This window comes from Cygnus atratus, chromosome 3 (genome assembly GCF_013377495.2).
Source record: "Cygnus atratus isolate AKBS03 ecotype Queensland, Australia chromosome 3, CAtr_DNAZoo_HiC_assembly, whole genome shotgun sequence".
Taxonomy (NCBI): Eukaryota; Metazoa; Chordata; class Aves; order Anseriformes; family Anatidae; genus Cygnus; species Cygnus atratus.
Genome location: NC_066364.1, coordinates 50,006,620 through 50,025,710, shown reverse-complemented (window position 1 = coordinate 50,025,710; position 19,091 = coordinate 50,006,620). Strand labels below are relative to the sequence as shown.

At 38.6% G+C, this 19,091-nt stretch overlaps 1 protein-coding gene across 1 annotated transcript in view; it reads left to right on the top strand.

Annotated features, from left to right (window-relative positions):
* LAMA4 (laminin subunit alpha 4) overlaps window positions 1–19,091 on the top strand; it is a 96,778-nt gene that overhangs the window by 64,938 nt on the left and 12,749 nt on the right. The window contains exons 18-28 of the mRNA XM_035538342.1: window positions 1,574–1,713; window positions 2,938–3,111; window positions 4,197–4,339; window positions 4,681–4,843; window positions 7,014–7,147; window positions 7,731–7,902; window positions 9,938–10,069; window positions 11,147–11,289; window positions 14,908–15,043; window positions 16,195–16,332; window positions 17,870–18,003. Of these exons, the coding sequence (XP_035394235.1) occupies window positions 1,574–1,713; window positions 2,938–3,111; window positions 4,197–4,339; window positions 4,681–4,843; window positions 7,014–7,147; window positions 7,731–7,902; window positions 9,938–10,069; window positions 11,147–11,289; window positions 14,908–15,043; window positions 16,195–16,332; window positions 17,870–18,003 (1,609 nt within the window). The remainder of the gene's footprint in view (window positions 1–1,573; window positions 1,714–2,937; window positions 3,112–4,196; window positions 4,340–4,680; window positions 4,844–7,013; window positions 7,148–7,730; window positions 7,903–9,937; window positions 10,070–11,146; window positions 11,290–14,907; window positions 15,044–16,194; window positions 16,333–17,869; window positions 18,004–19,091) is intronic.

Genomic DNA, 19,091 nt, shown 5'->3' with positions numbered 1-19,091 from the left:
TTGAAATTTTCTATATCACTGAGCTTGCAATTTCTTACTTTAAGACTAAAATTGTTTTGTTTTGTTTTGTTTTCCAAATGATCATTGTAACATGGTTCATTTCAAAAGGCAGAACAAACTTCTGTAAGTTGATTATTATACTGTGTTGTTGTGTTTTTTTAATGTAGAAAGTTTAATGAATTCTAGAATTAATGTGTTACATTAATTCACTGTGCTTCTTTGAGGATTTGTTGAAATAATGGCACTTTAATATACAGTAAGATTTATATGGAATATCTGAGTACTGATCCCCTACACATAAGGCCTTTCAGGTCTTAAGGGGAATAACTGGAGGATTGGATCCTCTACCTGCCTCTCTGTTATCTTAAGAGACGACAGTAAAAATACAAGTGGAGAAAAACAAGAACAGGTGGATGCAAGCTGACAACCCCTAAAATATAACTGAAAACCCTACAAATCTGTTCTTAACCTTTGTAGTGAATCCATGTCATTAAAAATTAACTGTGAATACCAGATCTTTCTTACATGCATGCAGCTTGTGGCTAAAATCGCATTTAATTATACTCAGCTAGTTATACCTATACCTAATTAAAAATGAAAAATTATGTGATGTGTAAATATCCTTCAAAGGGCACCATGTCAGTGGAATCTGATGTGACAAAACTGGATTATAATTAGGGGCAGTCATTTTATTTTATTTGTAATTTTTCTGTCTGCTTATCCTTCTGGTAAAGGGCTTCTCTGCCTTTGAACCCAACAAAGCAGCCGATTTCCCCTTGACCACAATCCTTCTCCCACATGTACCAGGAGACACAGCAGTGAAAGACTGGAGGTCCAGGATTCTGATTCATGACCCTGGCAGAAGTAGGCAGGAAAGCTGAAGAGTCAGGTAGTAAGTAAGTACAGTTTAGGTGCACTGCATCCTCTGCTAAGGCCCTCTAGCACAGAGCTGTTACCACAGCCTGAAAGCATCGGTGTTACTGTTAGCACACCGAGCTAACAACCATCACCTCTGCAGCTGTTGCTGCTATCTGGGTGATAACCTCAGGGAAAGATACACAGCTGACAGCAAAGGGAAGCAACCTCTCCAGCTCCCTTAAATTGAATATGAAGAGCTCATGAGCCACAGTTTCTCTGTGCAGTTCCCAGGTCAGCCACAGATCTCCAGTGAGATGGTGAACAAATAGTCCTTCTGCTCCAGTTGGCGTGTCTGTAAGATTAGGTTTAACATTTATCTGCCTTGAAGGAAGATGAAAAGGTTAAAATGATTAACATTTGCAAAGTTCCTCGAGGTAAGTGTTACAGAGGTACAACACCACAGCAGTGACTAGAAGTCCCATAAACAAGTTGCCACCTTTGTGCAAAGAAGGCATCTTTCCAAAAACTTTTGCAATACTAGATCATGATAAATCACTACCCTTCTGAAATCTCACACACCACAGCTAGGACTTGTTCTGAAAGTACAAGGAGATGGGCAGGCTAAAGTAAGAGTGTAAGAAGCAATTTTCCTGGTGTAAACCCAGTGTTGCAAAGAGGAGAAAAATAAAAGATGTCACTTCTTTTCTAACTGCAGTGAAGAAACTTACAGAAGTCTTCCCTGAACTCCTGGACAAACTGCACACAGTAGAGCAGAAGGCACCGGCAAACAACATTTCTTCCAGCATTCGGCGGATCAGAGAGTTAATTGCCCAAACCAGGAGTGTAGCAAGCAAGGTAAAACTTTTGGATGGAACATTGGGTTACTAGAGCTAATTATCATATGCATCTTCCCAGGGGCTCCATTTTCTAGGCTATGTTAGAAGCCTGAACCTTGACATCTCCTCCCAACAACTGGATAAACAAAGCACTGTGAAAGTCATTAAAATCTTCACAGTTGCTATTTGCAAGCAATTAACATTACCACGGTATTCACCATGGACTATTTCTAGTGCCAGCAACTTTAGTTAAGTAATTGGCATAGCGTTAATGATCGCCACAGTAAAAGAACCATTTACAGGTAAAACTAATAGTTCATTACTCAACTGGCAATATTAGTTACAAGCAATAGTAATTATGGCAACTTTATACGAACTCTTCTGAGTTGACAGCATTCCTTTTTTTCTCTTTTGAATTAATGTTCTGCAGAGTAGGAGAATCTTTGGCTCATACATATTTAATAGAGAAAAATACTTTCATTTTCATACATAAATTATGAGGGATTTTTCTGTAACGAGAACACTGAGGTCAAAAATTAAAACAGTATATTTGAGTTAATTCACATAAATCAAAAAAAAAGCAGTCCATTATTATGCATTCACAATGCTGGAATATGCTGCCCATATAAATTACTTAAAAAAAAAAAAAGGCAAAATTCATTTAGTACATGAGTGCGTGTGCAGTGTTTGTTCTTCAAATGTATTTCGTCACTCAGGCCTGTTGTGCTTAAACTTGAAAACATTATTTCAGTTGTGTTGAAGTTCATTTTGAACTAAAATCTTTTTAAATTTGAATAGCGTTTCATATATATCTCTACAACTTCAGCGGTAAACCAGGATTACTCATGAAATCCTGACCATACTACTCTCAGAGCAAAGAAAAAAATTATGGGCAGAAGTTTTAAAGTTCTGTAAGAACTGCACTATGGGTATACACAGTGATGTTGCCCTTATTCATCTAAGCACACACCTATGTCCCATTGAAATTTAGTTTACATTAAGAACATACTTAAGCATAGTTAAAGAGGAGCTTCAGTTAATTTTAAATTTAATTTTCTACACCCTCTTTACAGTGTCTTCCACAAGTAATTGTTATAAACATACAATTTTGAATGGCACATACGTAGGTGCCAATTCCATTCCAGTAGTAAGGGAGGCGGCTGGCTAAGTGTTCTTGCACATTTACCTTAAGTAATGTCCCCAGGCAACAAGTGTGTCTCACTTAGAATATCTGCAACTGCAGGTCCAAGTTTCTATGATGTTTGGAGGCCAATCAGCAGTTGAAGTCAATCCAAAGATCAATGTGGAGGAACTGAAGTCTTTCACTTCCATGAGCTTGTACATAAAGCTTCAGAAAGACAACCAGCAACTGGCAGCATCTCCAGACAGATTCATCTTGTACCTTGGAAGCAAAAATGTAAGAGAATCACCCATTTCAATTTAAAAAAAAAAAAAAAAAGTTGAAATAGGTTTGAAGTTTATTTGCCCTTGGTTTTTCCTCTCATCTTTTCTCCATGTCTCAAAATAAGAGGTGTCTACTAAAAAACTGTCATTGATTAAGTGCCAAGCTTAGAACAAGTGCTCCCAACCATCCCTGCCCTTGAAAATTCTCACCCCAAGAGCAATGAAGGTTCTCTCTAAGAGGCAAATTAGGCTGCCTATGCAGAATGCCACTGTGATGGTCACTACTGCGAGCCACGCTTGTCATCTTCACTGCCAGTATTGAGCTGTTCTGAAGCAGCTACTGCTATCCATCTGGCTTTCATGGGCCACATTTTAGCCAGTTTTATGTTGTTGAGAGCACCGGTTCCAGACCTCCAAGGCCAGAAGTCCACAAGATAAGAAGGCTGCCTTGCCTGTGACTTATGCTGCTGTTGTACATCTGTACATCTCTACTTTGAAACACCTGGAAAGGGCATATGCTCTCATGATCTGCAAGTGTTGTGAAACAACAGCTCATTAAATTCTGGTTCCTGAAAGAAGAAAAATCGCATCTCACAAACCAGGTATAATCCTGGCAAGCTGTTAGTTGAGAAAGGTAAAGCAGCATGCTTTTCTTTTTGAGCTTTTCTAAAAAGAACATCTACTGAATATAAATTAAGAGAAACCCCTCTTGGCAGAAGATTTAATTGCAGCATAGTACCTGGGCTTCAGACAAACATTTCTTCCTATTTTCTACATATGACACTGCACTGTAAATACCAATGAACAGCTTCCCATTAAACATGACCAATTTACAGTCAGTAAACATCTTATTAGCTTGTATTTATTTACCTGATTAAAAATGGGGAAAATATCAGAGATTTTTTTCTACGCGGCTCTTTTGGTGAAGGAAACTAATTACAGAGTTAAGCTCTTGTTTGTTATATTTATATAATATATATATGACACCTTACCTTTAAAGGTGTCATTTTGTCTTATATAGCCCATGCCTTACTAACATTCTGCAATAAATCTGTTTTGATGTTGTAGCTCTGACATCCTTCTCCATTGGTGTTTTAGGTTAAAAATTACATGGGTCTTGCGATTAAAAATGACAACCTTGTCTACATTTATAATCTGGGGGGGCAAGATGTGGAGATACCTCTGGACTCCAAGCCAGTCAGCACCTGGCCTTCTTATTTCAGCATCATCAAAATTGAAAGGTAAACTGATAATGTACATTTTGCCAGAATCAAAAAGCTAATAGAAGAAAATCAAAAAGAAAAAGGTGGGCCAGAATTGCCCATCAGTAGCCTTAAGTGTCTGGTTCTATCCCTGCTGAAATAAAAGGAAATTCTCTTCCCTTTCAGACAGCCAGGACCCATGGGGCCTTGAGGGGGAAGGGAAAGTGTCATTTCTCTCTTTCTTTTCCCGTAGAATATCAGTCTTCTAATGAGGAAATAAAAACTCTTCCTGGAGCTAGAGGCTTGCTTGTTGATTATTATATTTTTTTTTTAAGTCTAGTGAACACAAAACTCTCTTCTCTTGCAATTCCCTTCTGCAGGATTGGAAGACATGGCAAAATACTTTTAACTGTGCCCAGTCTTAGCAGCACAGCCGAAGAAAAATTCATCAAAACAGGAGAGACCCTTGGGCATGGCTCTCTCCTGAATTTGGAACCTGAAAATACTGTTTTCTACGTTGGTGGAGTGCCTTCAGACTTCAAGGTTGGTCAGATAAATGCTCTACACTCAGACTTAAATAATACAAGCCTATCTTGCTGGGCTTCCCTTTTAAAACAGAAATGGTTAATAAATGAAATGTCCTTATTTAGTCACTTATCATCATCTTATCTTCTAGCTATAGCAAAAACTACTACTTTCTGTGTAGTGGTTGTGTCTTATCATCCTACTGTATTGTGTCATACAGTAGAATGATCAGATTCCTACTAGCTGTCAGTAAGGTTTTCTGAAAAGTAATAATAAGAAAAAAGCTTGTTGGTTTTTTAAATTAAATTATATAAATTAAGGCCTAGTAGCCCAGCTCAATAGGGCAATGAAGTTTTCAAGCTACCAGTTTATTTCAATGCTAATGGGTTCTTGGTACTTACAATTTTTCTTTTCCAACTGTCACAGAAATGAAAGGTAGCACACTCTTAATATTAACATGGTGTAGCAAAATACAGTGATTTGTTTGAACTTAATTTATCACTGGTTTAAATCCAGCCTTACAATGGCGTGAAGACTTGCCCATGCAAAACACACCTGAGGACTTGCATGAGGCAGGTGCTTCAGCCTGTTTCCTAGTAGACAGCACCCACCCCATCACAGTCAGCATGAGTTAGCACCTACCTCACTTACCTGCCTCATATTGGGCCATCTTTTTGGATTTAGAAAGTGTTATGAATGATCTTGGCTATGAAAATTGACCTGTCTGACTGAAAACAAACTTTAGGAAGACTTTGAGAATGCTACCTTCTTGAAACTAACTGTAGTAGGTGCTAAAATGTCCAGCAACTGTTCCACAAGCAGCCCTCCTAACTACATAAAAACAAAGATTAATTCAATTCACTCACATACTCCTGACCTTTCACATTGTTGTGACTACCAGATATATACCATGATTTGAATTTTAGATTACTAAACCCTGGAAATACAGTGCAAATTACCTGAGAATAGGACTGAGGAATAAATAACAGTTGCACAGACAAAAAAAAAAAAAAAAAAAAAAGTAATATGGCAAATGAGCCCTCCAGGTTTGGTCCAGTGCAGATGAAAAGGAAATGAGAAAAAGGAAAAGAGAAAAATGAAGGAGAACAGGAAGGAGAATGGGAAGCAAAGGATTCATGGCTTTATTTGTTAAGCATAAGTGTCTCTTGCCCCTTTAGGAATAGGCACCTCATATTTTTGTTTATTAACATACAATCTGTTTTGCTAAAAGCTAAATGCCTTTGCATCCCTATGGTATATGTTAAAATACAAAATGTGCCACTTAACCATTAGACTTCTCATGCTTAAAATAATTTAACAGAATAGTAGGAAAAAAAAAAAAAGGAAAAAGAAAAAAAAAAGATCATTTGCCAAATCACAGGCTCTGTGCTGCAGATGAGAATCTCATTTTCTCTTACAGCTCCGTATATTCTGCATTGCTGCATTACCATTATTATTATATTGTAAGCAAAATGGAAATAATGAGAAGCCAAAGAAAAGTTACTGGCAGTGATCAGACTCTGAAGTACAAGAGGTGTTATTAATATCACACCTGTTCCACAGGGCAGAGTATTTTAATATTAAAAGAATGATTCACTAGGTCTGTCAGCTTTATTCTTTTGTATTTTTCCCTTCACCAATGTGGCTATTTAAATTCCATTTGCAGTGACCTTTGTTAAAAAAGGAGTTTCTCTATCCTGCTAACTGTTTAAAATAATACCTACTGAGACTTAGACACTGGTACGGTCTTTGAATCCAAGTACCCTGGGTTTAAAGCGTTCTTTCATTTCTCTCTCTTTCATCATGGTATGAAATTATTTTTCAGGCAGCAAAGGACATCTATACGTTAGACATGAAATATCTGTTGAGAGAGTCAAATACATCCAGCAAGGTCTGTGATTAGTCAAATCCTAACTCTTTTTCTTTTTTCCAAGTGCACTTCCTTCAAAACTGCAAGAAAAGTTCTTGCTGGCAGTTGCCTTACCTGCCCTGATGTTCTCTCTGTGAGGGCATTTACAAACTCCATTTTCACTTACAGAGCATTATCATGATAAGTACTGCAGGGACTATTCCAAGTCAGCAGTACCCCATTTGTCTCAAAATATGAAGAGCAAAGAGAGAAAACTGAGGCTTTCGTGATATCCAGATAAAGCACATGTCCTTTTACTTTTCCTTTCCCTCTGCACAGCTCCCTCCTAGCTTAGACCTCCCTGGCTTCATCGGCTGCCTGGAGCTGGCTACCCTGAACGACGATGTGATCAGCCTGTACAACTTCAGGAACGTCTACAACATTGACACCACCACATCGCCACCTTGTGCCAGGTAGGGGACAGTCCCGCCGTCGCTCCGGTTTGTAGGAAGTGCCACTCCTGGTAGTTCAAACCTGATTCAGAGTGCAGATGGGAAGGGGATACTGAGGTGTCCAGGAGGAACTTTGCCACCTTTTACTTCTAGCCACTCCTGGGCTCCCCAGCAGAGCCCATCCTCGGTTAAAGGCCACAGAGAATTCAAGTGGATTTCTGCACAAACCAGGCAAGATTTTAATAGGAATATATGTATATTCTTATAATGAGGAGGTGTCATTACCCTGCCACTTTATGAGGATGAGCAAAGAATTTTCCTGTCCTCTACATACAGCACAGGATAAAAGCTTGATATAATGACAAGGGAGGTAGATACACCTTTAAAACTACACATTAATTTTCAGGAAAAAAAAAATCCAAGAAAGAATTTGAAAGAAAAATTCATCAGTCTCACCACTTCCAGAAGCAAGTATCAATTCAGAACAATAATTTCAAAAAAGTATTTTAATTGTAAAGTTCTTTAAATTTCCCAAAAGGAAAATGGCGCTGACACTGCCAAAATTTTCTTCCCTGCATGTTTTTTGTTTTTTGTTTTTTCATAGAAATAAGTTGGCTTTCACCCAGAGCCGAGCTGTGAGCTATTTCTTTGATGGTTCTGGCTATGCTGTGGCAAGAAACATTGAGAGAAGGGGAAGATTCAGCCAGGTGACTCGGTTTGACATCGAAGTTCGAACACCTACAGACAATGGATTGATCCTGCTGATGGTTAACGGGGTGAGTACCAAATTCTGCTGGTACCCTTTAGCCATGAGCACCATAAGTTCTCCAGTAGTTACAACACCATGTGAAATCCCAAATATTTATGTCCTTATGTTTAACTTCTGGAAAGAGGAAATACGTTGTGTTCATCTGGTGCATATATGCATTAGGAGGAGAGCTGGATTCTGCTCTAATCCAGAGACATCTAGGACTTCAGGGTGGTTATACTGCTGTGGTGACACTCTGAGAGAAACTGCAGTTAAGACCAGTATTGCATCTTTGTTTAAATATGAATGCACAGCCAAATCTATAGGAAATTTCTGTGAAATAGCTCCTATAAAGCAGTAACTTCACAGTAGCTGCCACTTTATCGCTGTGACTCAGGGAGTACTACAGCTAAACAGTTATTCAAGTTACTGAAAAGAGAAAGAAACCCAAATAAGAAGGCTAGATCCAAATGTCACTAGCTTTTCAGACATTTGATGGTGATACAAACTCAGAAATGGATTAAAGAAAGATGTCATATGTAAATATCCTCTGAAGACAAACTCAGATTTTTTTTTTTTATCTTTGGGCATCTCCACATCAAACTCCTGTCTTGTGCGGGTTACAGCTTGGTAAAGCCACAGAAAACAATTTACTATGTAGACGCAGACCACAGACATACACCTGTCTACACACCACAAGGGAACAAATCTGTTCTCAGTACAGAGTTAATCTCTAGTTTGTACCTTAAGGATAATTTCCCGAGAATTATGGTGAGCGATTTGCTCTGCAGCATAGCATGCCACCACTAACCTTTGTTCTCAGGAGGTTCTGGTCTAAGCAACTGCTTTTAAAAGTTTAACGGACTCCATTGTGGATCAGTCACTTCTCTTCTAAGCAAAAGTGCCTGGAGGTTTGTTGGACGTGTATGTGCTTTGTATGTTTATGGTGAAAACTGTGATCAAGTTGGGTGTTAGCTGTAGAAGACCATGCCTGCTCAGACACTTTTAGAAAGACTGTGTAAGATGCTCCATTATTCAGTTCTGCAAGGACAGCTCATAAATATTCCAAGTGTAAACCCTGTTTCATTTTCAAGTTTAGCTTTTCAAGACAAATCCAAGCTGCAGTTTCATTTAAAAGCACTAGATTAAAAAACTACTTTTACTACTTTAAGTAATGACTTTTGAGGGTGGAATCACTTGTGTCACAGACAGCAGTTCCTGGCCTGCAGTTGTTTTTTGAGAGTTATTGTTCCCATGTCTCCATTAGGCATCGGAACACCAGCATGAGTACTAGATGAGAACACAAACATTAACATTAAAAGCATTAACCCCGATCCACAGTTGGTGTAAACCGTCCTTTCTGCTTCTTTATGTTCAGATTTGGAATAAATCTGTGCTACAGGTCTTCATTTCAAACACTCCCTAAAGGTTTCCTGGAGTAGAGCTTCCATTTGTAAAGTCTAGGACACTCAACCACAGAAGAGAAGCCAAACCAAGAAGCAGGAATAGTCAGGAAATCCAGAAATCAAATGCACAGTAAATATACTCTACCTATTGCTCAGCCTTCAGCAAATGCAATGGTGCTGATCAGGGCTGTGAAAAGATATAATGCTGTGCTATTATAGGCATCCTCACAGAAGCTGCTAATGCAGACACAGCCATTCTAGCACAACATTGCTTTTACCAGTATAACATCTTGCCTTGGAGCATGAGTTACTACTTTATCAGAAAATGGATGTGTTCACATTAGGAACACTTCACCGGTGAAGAATATTGACATACCTGTGCTACCAAACACTATTTCTACAGTCAAGCAGTTCATTGAGCCTTCAGATAAGTGGTGTTCATCAAACAATTATGTGTGCCTCTCTCTGTATATTTATATACACATATAATATACATAAATCCAGAAACTGTGTTCTACTTCTGCAAACTAAAAGACCTTTTCCCAGTACCACGCTGTTCACAATGTCAGACACTCTCATTGCACTGCTTTTTGTGTTTGCTTGTTTTTAATTGCTGTCACGATAGTGCTTTTCTGACTGCTGTTTTATTTTATACAGAGTATGTTCTTCAGTCTAGAGATGCACAACGGGTTCTTGTACCTCCGCTATGACTTTGGCTTCAGCACTGGCCCCATGTTGCTAGAGGACTCTATGAAGAAGGCTCAGATTAACGATGCCAAATTTCATGAGGTATAGATGGGGTTACAATCACAGCTATTTGACTAATTATCCCAGCAGCTCCAAAGCAGCAAGGATTTGATGTAACACCATTCAAAAGAGGAAAAGGATGAGGAGCCAGGTGGTCGTGCAGTAGACTGGGCAGAAGAGTAGAGCATACACATATCTTGCATGTGAAAGAGCACATCAGTCCCACCAGCGCTGAGCCATGGAGGGCTCTCCCTGCCTCCTGGTAAATCAGTGCTTGTGGACAGATTCTGCACACTGCTAGCCAACGACAGGACTGTTCATGTGGGACAAAAGGTGTTAGAATTCAAAATTAAATTATATCAGTGACAATTATATTCTTCAAATATACAATTCTCCTAAACTAAAAACATGTCATGATATTAACTTGACCACCTTAGTTGTTATACAGTGTATTACAAGAAGGATTGCATTTCCTGTTTCATTCAAAGTAAGAGTTATTCAGGTAGCAGTCTTTTATACATGGATAGCATTTTATGGACTTTTGAAGATCATAAACACCAAGTTGTACTTGTTTTAAGAGAATTTTCTTTAAGCCAGAGTAACTGTGGCAGTGGCAGTAGCAAATCCCCCTTAGTGGCTCGCTTATCCTGCTATTTATTTGATGTAAATTCAAAGGCTGATTCCTGATCCACTACTACAGCTACAGTTCTGCTCAAACAGTTTAACCAGGGCAAAATTATGCCTTTCATGCTTTGACGATGAAACAAGTTTTTTTTAGAAGTAGGCCCTAATTTCCTGGATAAATCAATGAAGCACTCCAACGTTAATGGAGTTTGTCAGCTTGCTGAAGTGTAGAATTTGGCACGGGGTAATTTTGTGTGGTTTTAATCATAAACAAAATAACCTGTTTCTTCAGGCATCAGAGAAATTGTGGCATCAACATAAGTTCCCTACTAGTAATTGTTGTCAACCTCTCCCGATTCACAAACAACTTTTTCAATAAATGGGAGTAACTGTTCAAACAAAAAGACATAAAGATACAATCGATCTTGCAAAATCACCATGACAACTTACAAAAGATGACATTTTAGACACTTTTAAAAACGTTTTTCTTTTCAGATTTCTATTATATATCACAATTCTAAGAAGATGATCTTGGTAGTAGACAGACGACATATAAAAAGTGTTGACAATGAAAGAACAGCAATGCCATTCACAGACATCTACATTGGAGGAGCACCTGCTGAGATCTTACAGTCCAGGTTGGTTGACAACTGGCATTCAGTCATTATCTTCAAGTAATTTAAGTTGCATTTTGTGACCTGGGCTTACAGTAAAACATTTTTATTTCTCAGGAAACATTTCTTTCTTTACTCAGGAAACACTTCTTTACTGTGCAGGTGACTGAGCACTGGCACAAGTTGCCCAGAGCAGTTGTGGAGTCTCCCCCCTTGGGGACACTTGAAAGTTGTCCAGACATGGTCTTGGGCAACCTACTCTAGATGTTCCATCTTGAGCAGGGGAGTTGGATCAGATGACCTCCAGAGGTCCCTTCCAACCTCAACCATTCTGTGATTGTGTTTTTTTTTTCCCAGTTTCAACACCTTTACATGAAACAACTCCTAAGACAAACTTCTAAGGTTTTGTACATAGCTCTAAGGTAGCAAGGATTAGGCTAGATCCAGCACAGCAAAGTTCTGCTGAAACCAGTTCCGTTTTAGTAAAGTTAACAGAAACTGTTGTCTTCTTAAAACAGAAAGGCAATTTCAAACACATGAAAATATAGAATCACTATTTCTTCTCATTCTGCAAAAAAAGTGATCCTTGTAAAGTAAAAATGCATTAGCTGAAGAATCAAAACCCTTTACTAAGTGCATTTTCAAATCTAAAAGTGATATCTTTCCTACTATGCACTTCAATTCTGATGAGTCTCAGTTTCTCTCTAGACTCAAGTCAGTTGTCTATGTGTAGGCGTGAGAAGAAAAGAAAAAGTCTCATTTTCCCATCGTACCATTTGACAGAAGCCAAACTTAATCCCAGTAGACCATACAGCTCCCAGTTCCTGTAATGGTAGTGTACTGAAGCCGAGTGACACTCTGGGAAAGCAGGACAGATGCTTGAAGAAGCATATGACAGGCACCATGCATTCCCTTGATCAGACAGCTCAGCTAGAGTTTTCAAAAGGTCTCCAGCTGCTAACTGAAAACTCACAACTGCTGACAGAAATACAGTCTCTCTTTAAAATAACCTCTATGTATAAAAAAGGGAAGACAGCAAATGCTGCAGAATAATTTCTAGGAATTACTGGTAAATCCTGAAACCTTATTTTGTTGTCAGGAGATCCGTTTGTAAAATTGATATATAATGAGATATAATGATAATATTGTCTGTGATGTATACCACGGATTAAGCTTTTATGATAGTGACAAACCTCCTGTAAAGGAAAATGATGCTTTTTGATCCCATGCAATTACCTGAACATGCAAACAAAATGGTGGGCAAGGGAGAAATAGCCTATGCAATTTATCGGGCCTTTCAAATAGTTCTTCATAAAGGTCTGCCATAAAGGGCTACTGAGAAAACTAGTGACATCAAGGGAGGAAAGAGTGTGGTGGATTAGAAAGTAGCTGGGAAAGGGAAAATAAAACATAGTTACCATTCAGTTTTCACAGTATAAAAGGTCTACACCACATGCCCAGAGGATCTCTCTTAGGGTTGATATTGAACACATTAATGATCCAGAAACAAAGGCAAAAGAATGGTGAAAAATACTTTGGTTAATCAAGCCTAGAGAAAACTGAAAAAGCCCAGAAGGCCTAGAAATCTAGGCAATTGAGCAGCCCCATGGCAAATGAAACTTGCTCACAAATGTAGGATACAGGATGAATCACATGAATTATGTGCCTGCAGTTTTCTGAGTGCATTGTGGTCATTATACAAAACACCTGAAGATACTGTCAAAGCAAAAACAAAACAAACTAACAAAAAAAAAGAAGCAACTCAGTGAACAAGTGGTAACAGAGAAAAAATATGAGTAGACATTGTAAGAATATGATCAACATTGAAAAATGTGTACTGAAATGATTTAAGCAGAGCTACACCTTTGCCTTGTATATTGTACCCAGTTCTGGTTCTCCTGAAAAGGGTGCACAGCAAAAAGCATGGTCTAAATGTGGTGACATCTTTCCATTTCCAAAAGATGCGTAAGTTGCTGCTAGAGTTATATCATCAATGAACTAAGACTATCTGTGTATCTTTCTACTGCTATTATCTACTATTGATATTTATGCTTCCTTTTTCTAGACAGATTTACATTTGACTGACATGGGGCTGCAGCAGTGGTGGGAAAACTAGCTGTAGTCTTAGAAGAGAAGTTTAATTTTCTTTCAAAGCAGTATATTTTCCTTCACTTCAACAGCACTTTCCTCTGTCAGTTGTCTTTTAAATGAATCTGGAAGTAACATTATATGTTATTTTCCTACCACTTCACTCCCTGCATAAAGCAAAGGGGGATAGAAGGGGAGCTAGGAGCTCTCGGGGCTGGGAACTATAAGAACAAATTCAGAAGAAAAATTTCTTTAGCTTTAAGCCTATCTTCTTTAGTTCCAGTTGCTCCTGGAAATTGTTGTTAATGACATGTTTGTGGCATCCAGCCATAGTCAATCAGAGTGGAGGTAAAACTGATTGACTGATACCCTGCACTTTGATCCAAGCCTCAGTGAGAATGACTGGAGCTTTGCTGTTGATTTAGCCTTCCCACTCATTTCACTGAGGGGCAGATTATGCCCCTACAGTGTTCTTCTTCTCACGTCATTTCAGACATGTGCATCTGCACTCTTCCACATGATGGTCCATTTTAGCCAACACAGAAAAACAAGTATTGCCAAAGGTTTATTCATTTTCATGTGTTCCATGTCTACCTTACAATGAGATAAAGCATAGACAGCTAGCACAGAAGCAGATGTCAACACTGATGTCACGTGGGGTGAGAAGAATACAGGTGCTAGAAAGCGCTCTGGAAAGTACAAAGACCATCTACATGTTAACCAGGTCAAAGCTCTTTATTTCACATTCATTCTTTCAGTGTATTTCTTCCTTGGTTATCTCCTGGACTGGTACCCAGTAGGTAGCATGTCATTTCCTTATTCTGTTACAAACCCTCTGTGATTTTAGGCAAATTTCTCCTTCATGCAGCCTAAGTTTTCAGTGATATGTCCTGTGCTGTGGTGCTGTGATATCTTGATGAGGGTGGAGTAGAAAACTTAGAGCAGTGAGCAGGAGCAGGTGGGATGCACTGCTGTGCTATGGACCTCAAATCTGACATAGAAAGGATCCTGGAAGCCCACCTACTGCTCTCATTTACAGCTATGTAAACCCATTCATCAGCAATCAGAATTTACTCTTAATTCCTTGACCTTTGTTACTAATACATGTTAAGGAATAGGAATGCATTTGCTCCCCAATGCAATAATAGAGCTTGCCAGTAACACCAAGAAAGGAAAATTAACACAGAACTTCTCTAAAATGTCAGGTGGAGATAGAAATCCAATGATTTTCACTGTAAGTGGGTACAAACCCATTTAAAAATATGTTCTTTTATTTCAGCAGATATTTTTATCTTAAAGTTATTCTGTATGTGCCTTCCCTCTGAACTGTCATGTATTTCCCCCTGTAACATTTATTACAGCTGGTGCATCTTGACTTTTCAACACACCTAATGTGGTTAAATAGTTGTTTTACATAAAGACGTAGGAATTGGGCACTAGTGGTGCAAGTGACTGAGGCTCTTCAATGTTTTTTAGAACATCTTTGCAATAAAAGTATATTCAGGAAGGCAAGGAATATGTAACTGCACTTTTTTTGACATTGTTTTCCAACAGCATTAGCTCACATCTGGCAGGAGGTATTGGCTTTAAAGGCTGCATGAAGGGTTTCCAGTTCCAAAAGAAGGATTTCAACTTGTTAGAAGAACCAGGAACCCTGGGAATTAGCTATGGGTGCCCAGAGGATTCACTGGTAAGCATAACATAATTTGTGAGATAAAAACAAAATTTTGGCAGTGGATGCACCCATGAGATAGACTTTTAACTCCCAAAAAAAAAGAAAGGAAGTTTTCAACAAAGGAAATGACAACAAGCTCATTGACGTGTGTGTGTGTGTGTATGTGCACGTGTGTGTAAGTTTGCTGACATACTATCCAATTTTCACTGTGAATTGCAGCACAAGGTATTTTACTTGATATTATTATCGTATGTGAGATTGCAATGTGAAGGTTGATTTTGAAATAAGTTGTGTGCTGTATTCTGGAAGGAAATATTCCCTTGTAATTCAGTTTTTATTAAAGAGACAAGGAGAATTCTTCTCAGATGTGTCCTAATACAGATATATGGAAAGAAAAAGACAGCAAGATCCCCCTTCAGATGAGTTGTCAGACTCCTTAAGTCAATCCAGCTCTACCTCTGTGATACACAAATCAACTGCACCAGCTCCAACACTGAGGAGATTGCCATTTCTTTTCTGATCCTTTTCATCATTTATCATTTGTTCATTACAGTGCAAAACTGGTAAATCTAAACAGTGTTTATGGTCTACATCCTATGGCCATATCTATTCAATATATCCATGAGAATCCATGAAGAGGAAAGAGCTCACCACTTGTAGAGTTCATCACTCAATCTCACTCTCTGCAAAGGAGGAAGCCAGCTGCAATTTGTCTTACTGCAGACCCAGTTTTCCTTCCGAGACTCAGAGGGCTATCGATTGCCATGTCCAACCCCCCACACCAGCATTCAGTCCAGCAGGCAAACTAATACATCACATGCTGGGGTGGTGACTCAGTGCCACACAGTTCAAACAGGGGCTTGAGCCCCCTCTGCTTCTAGCTTGCATGTTCGTTAACATCAGCAGGCTTAAGATGAGGCCAGGAATCCCAGGAAACTGAGAACAATTTGGCTTACGCTGTCTAAAATGTCTACACTTTCTTAAGATTTTCATAGCCTGCAAGGGACAGCCTGTATAAATTAGGTGCAGGAAAAAAAAAAAAAAACTATGGAGTTTTTATAGAACTGAACTGGCTGCATCTTTAAAAGAAAGAAATAGACTCATTCTTTTAATGATTTGAATGTTGTCTGCAGTTTACATGTAAATTTGTTTTATTTAATACACAGATGTCCCGCAAAGCATACTTCAATGGAGAGAGCTTCATTGCATCAAGCCAAAAAGTGTCCCTCTTAAGTGAATTTGAAGGAGGCTTTAATTTCCGCACATTGCAGCCCAATGGGCTGCTGTTCTACTATTCTGAAGGAGTGAGTATATTTTTCTTTACAGTTTGTTTTATTTTAGCTTTGGATTGTTTCTCAGGAGAATACTAAGGGCATAAAAGAATTTCTCACTTCATCTTTTAATAAAAGAGAAAGCAGTCCACAATACAGAAGCATTCGTTGATGGCCTCATTTTCACAGTTCACGTTTGATCTACAGATGAACCCAGCAATGCCTAGACATTATTTTGATGTTGAGAAGAGCATGTGATCATATGCCTAGGATTAAAGTCCTGAGGGTAGAAATGCACAGCGGATCTCACTGTGCTCAGCAGCACTGCAATCCCTATTTGGACCTGTAGATGCTACCAAAGTACAAATAATACTGAGGGCCTGACATTTTCCTCCCAGAGGCAATCCGCAACAAGCAAAGGCAGAAAGTTTGTTTGGATTAGTGGGATGTTATTCTGAGCATTGCAGAATTTACAGAAATTAGTTGGAAAATTGCCTGTATTCCCCAATGGTACTTAGACCTCCATGTGTGACCAGGAAAATCTGCAATTGAGAATGGCTCCTTGCAGTTATGGAAAGCCAAGCTGCTCCAAATGCCCCCTCAGAGATGTGCCATGGGCAGAAATACAGACTTGCACTCCCAAAATGTTGAGTGAGACAGAGTGATTCTAGGATTCTGCGGTCTCAGACTTACACCAGCAGCACCCACGTGCTCAAATGACAGAACATTTGCAACCATCCCAAATGTCTGCTCTGCCATACTTGCAGAAGATCACGAGCAATGCAGCAAGGAAAGCTGTATGACATCTATAACCACTCCTGAACTTTTCCATTTTACAGTGTGGAGTATTGCCTTAAATTGAAAACAGTAACCATGTCAGCTATCCATGCTGCTTGCATAAATGAGACCCCACACACCACTTCTGGTTTTAACTCAGAATCACTAATCCTATGAGATGCCAAGTGCCCTATTTAACAAATGGAGGTTCAGCAATTTAACACTTGACAGAATTAGACAGTGTGATTCCTCTGAGTGCACAGTGGCAGTGCTTGCGCTAATGGAACAGATAATGTTCCTGCTACGTGGCACTGTCATCCCGTATGCCTGACCCAGATAGAGGATCATATCTGTAAGATAATTTTGAGTGACTGAACAGGTCTGATCAGAGGGAATTAGGAAAAGAAAAAATGTGTTGGTCTTACGACAGTGGTAATCTTGAAGTACAGATGCTCTATGTAGTACCATAGCTGGGGTACCAGAAGCACAAATGAAATGTAAACATCATACATCTATGCTAGATGTAAGGAGCTCATGTGACAGAAACATGAGACATAATCAGTAGCAGAATTTCCAAAATTCAATCTTAAAAAACAGCAAGAATATCATTTCTAGTGAGATCATCTCCTGTTTTGCTTCTCAATTTATCTTTCTTTAAATACAGTAAAAATTGGGAAAACAGCAAAAAGAAAGCTCTTTGGTTGGAGAAAACAAATACAGCAGGAAAATAAACAGAACTGTTAACTTTCCTGTGTTACACTTGCTTATGAAGATGATTTTGTCTGTATTTCAGTCAGATGTATTATCCATCTCTATGGACAGAGGTGCTGTTGTTTTAAATGCAAGTGGAATCAAAATTCAATCACCAGACAGAAATTACAACGATGGAAAAACCCACTTTATCATTACTTCCATCACACCAGAAAGGTAAAACTGTCCAGCAACTTTTATTCCCTACCTTCAGAATAAAATATTTCTTGTAAAGTGCATATTAGCATTCAATATTCACTCTCAAAGTGATTTTAGGAGTTGTTTTTTGTTTGTTTGTTTGTTTTTTTCCACTGATATTTTTAACTAATTAATTCAGTTTAAAAAAAAAAATCAAAGCCAAAATCTCAGATTGAAATTTGGCCTTTGTGGCCTGAGCATGAGATGCTGGGAAATGTTATTAAAACTAAAAGAAAAGAATAGTGTTTTTAAAAGCTTAGTCCTTTTTTTTTGTCCTTAGGTATGAAAGCAGTTTAGTATAAACTAAGAAAAACTAGCAGGAAATTCTTTCTTCCTCGGAACTGACTGTTCTGATTTGCTAATGAAATCCCAAATTGACCCTGAAGTAATTGAGGCATCTTCAGAAAAAGCATTCCTTTGGGATATACAGAGTGGAACATGTTTAAAATATTTTTAGTACTGAAAGACATAAATGTAAGATTAAATATGGCAGTGGGAAATAAGTCTGTATCTGCTTCTCAGAAAAGTTGAAAGCGTTGTTTTATTGGTATGTGTTTTACTGTTGTTTTCTGTGTTTAGAATTTTCTTAGACAGTAAATACTCAAAATACTCTTTCTTCAAGAACCTTGCCTATGCAGATTCAACCAGGTCATTCTCAGTTTTCTAACTGAAATGGAGGTTTGTACCTATGACTTCTGACATCCAAGAAACATGGTTCGAAAAGCTCCAAGTGCATAAAGGTGCCATGGAAAAGTGCTGAGGGCTGTCACACTTCCCTGAAAGTTTTGAATTCTGAGCTCGCCAAAGAAATGAGCTCGCTTGTCTGATGCTTTAGCTATATTCAGTTTCTTATTAAAGCAGTAAAATCCTTCCTGGCATCTGCAGCAATTAATGTGCTTGTTGCAAAATGATATTAGGTAAAGGACATTGTATAAGCCCAAACATCCATGTACTGTGATGAAAGAGAAGGAAAAAGGGATAGGGACATGAAGAAGAAGGAATAGCATGAGCTTAGATCTTATATTACACAAACAGTATCTCCATCCATTTATTAGCAATCCGTTGGT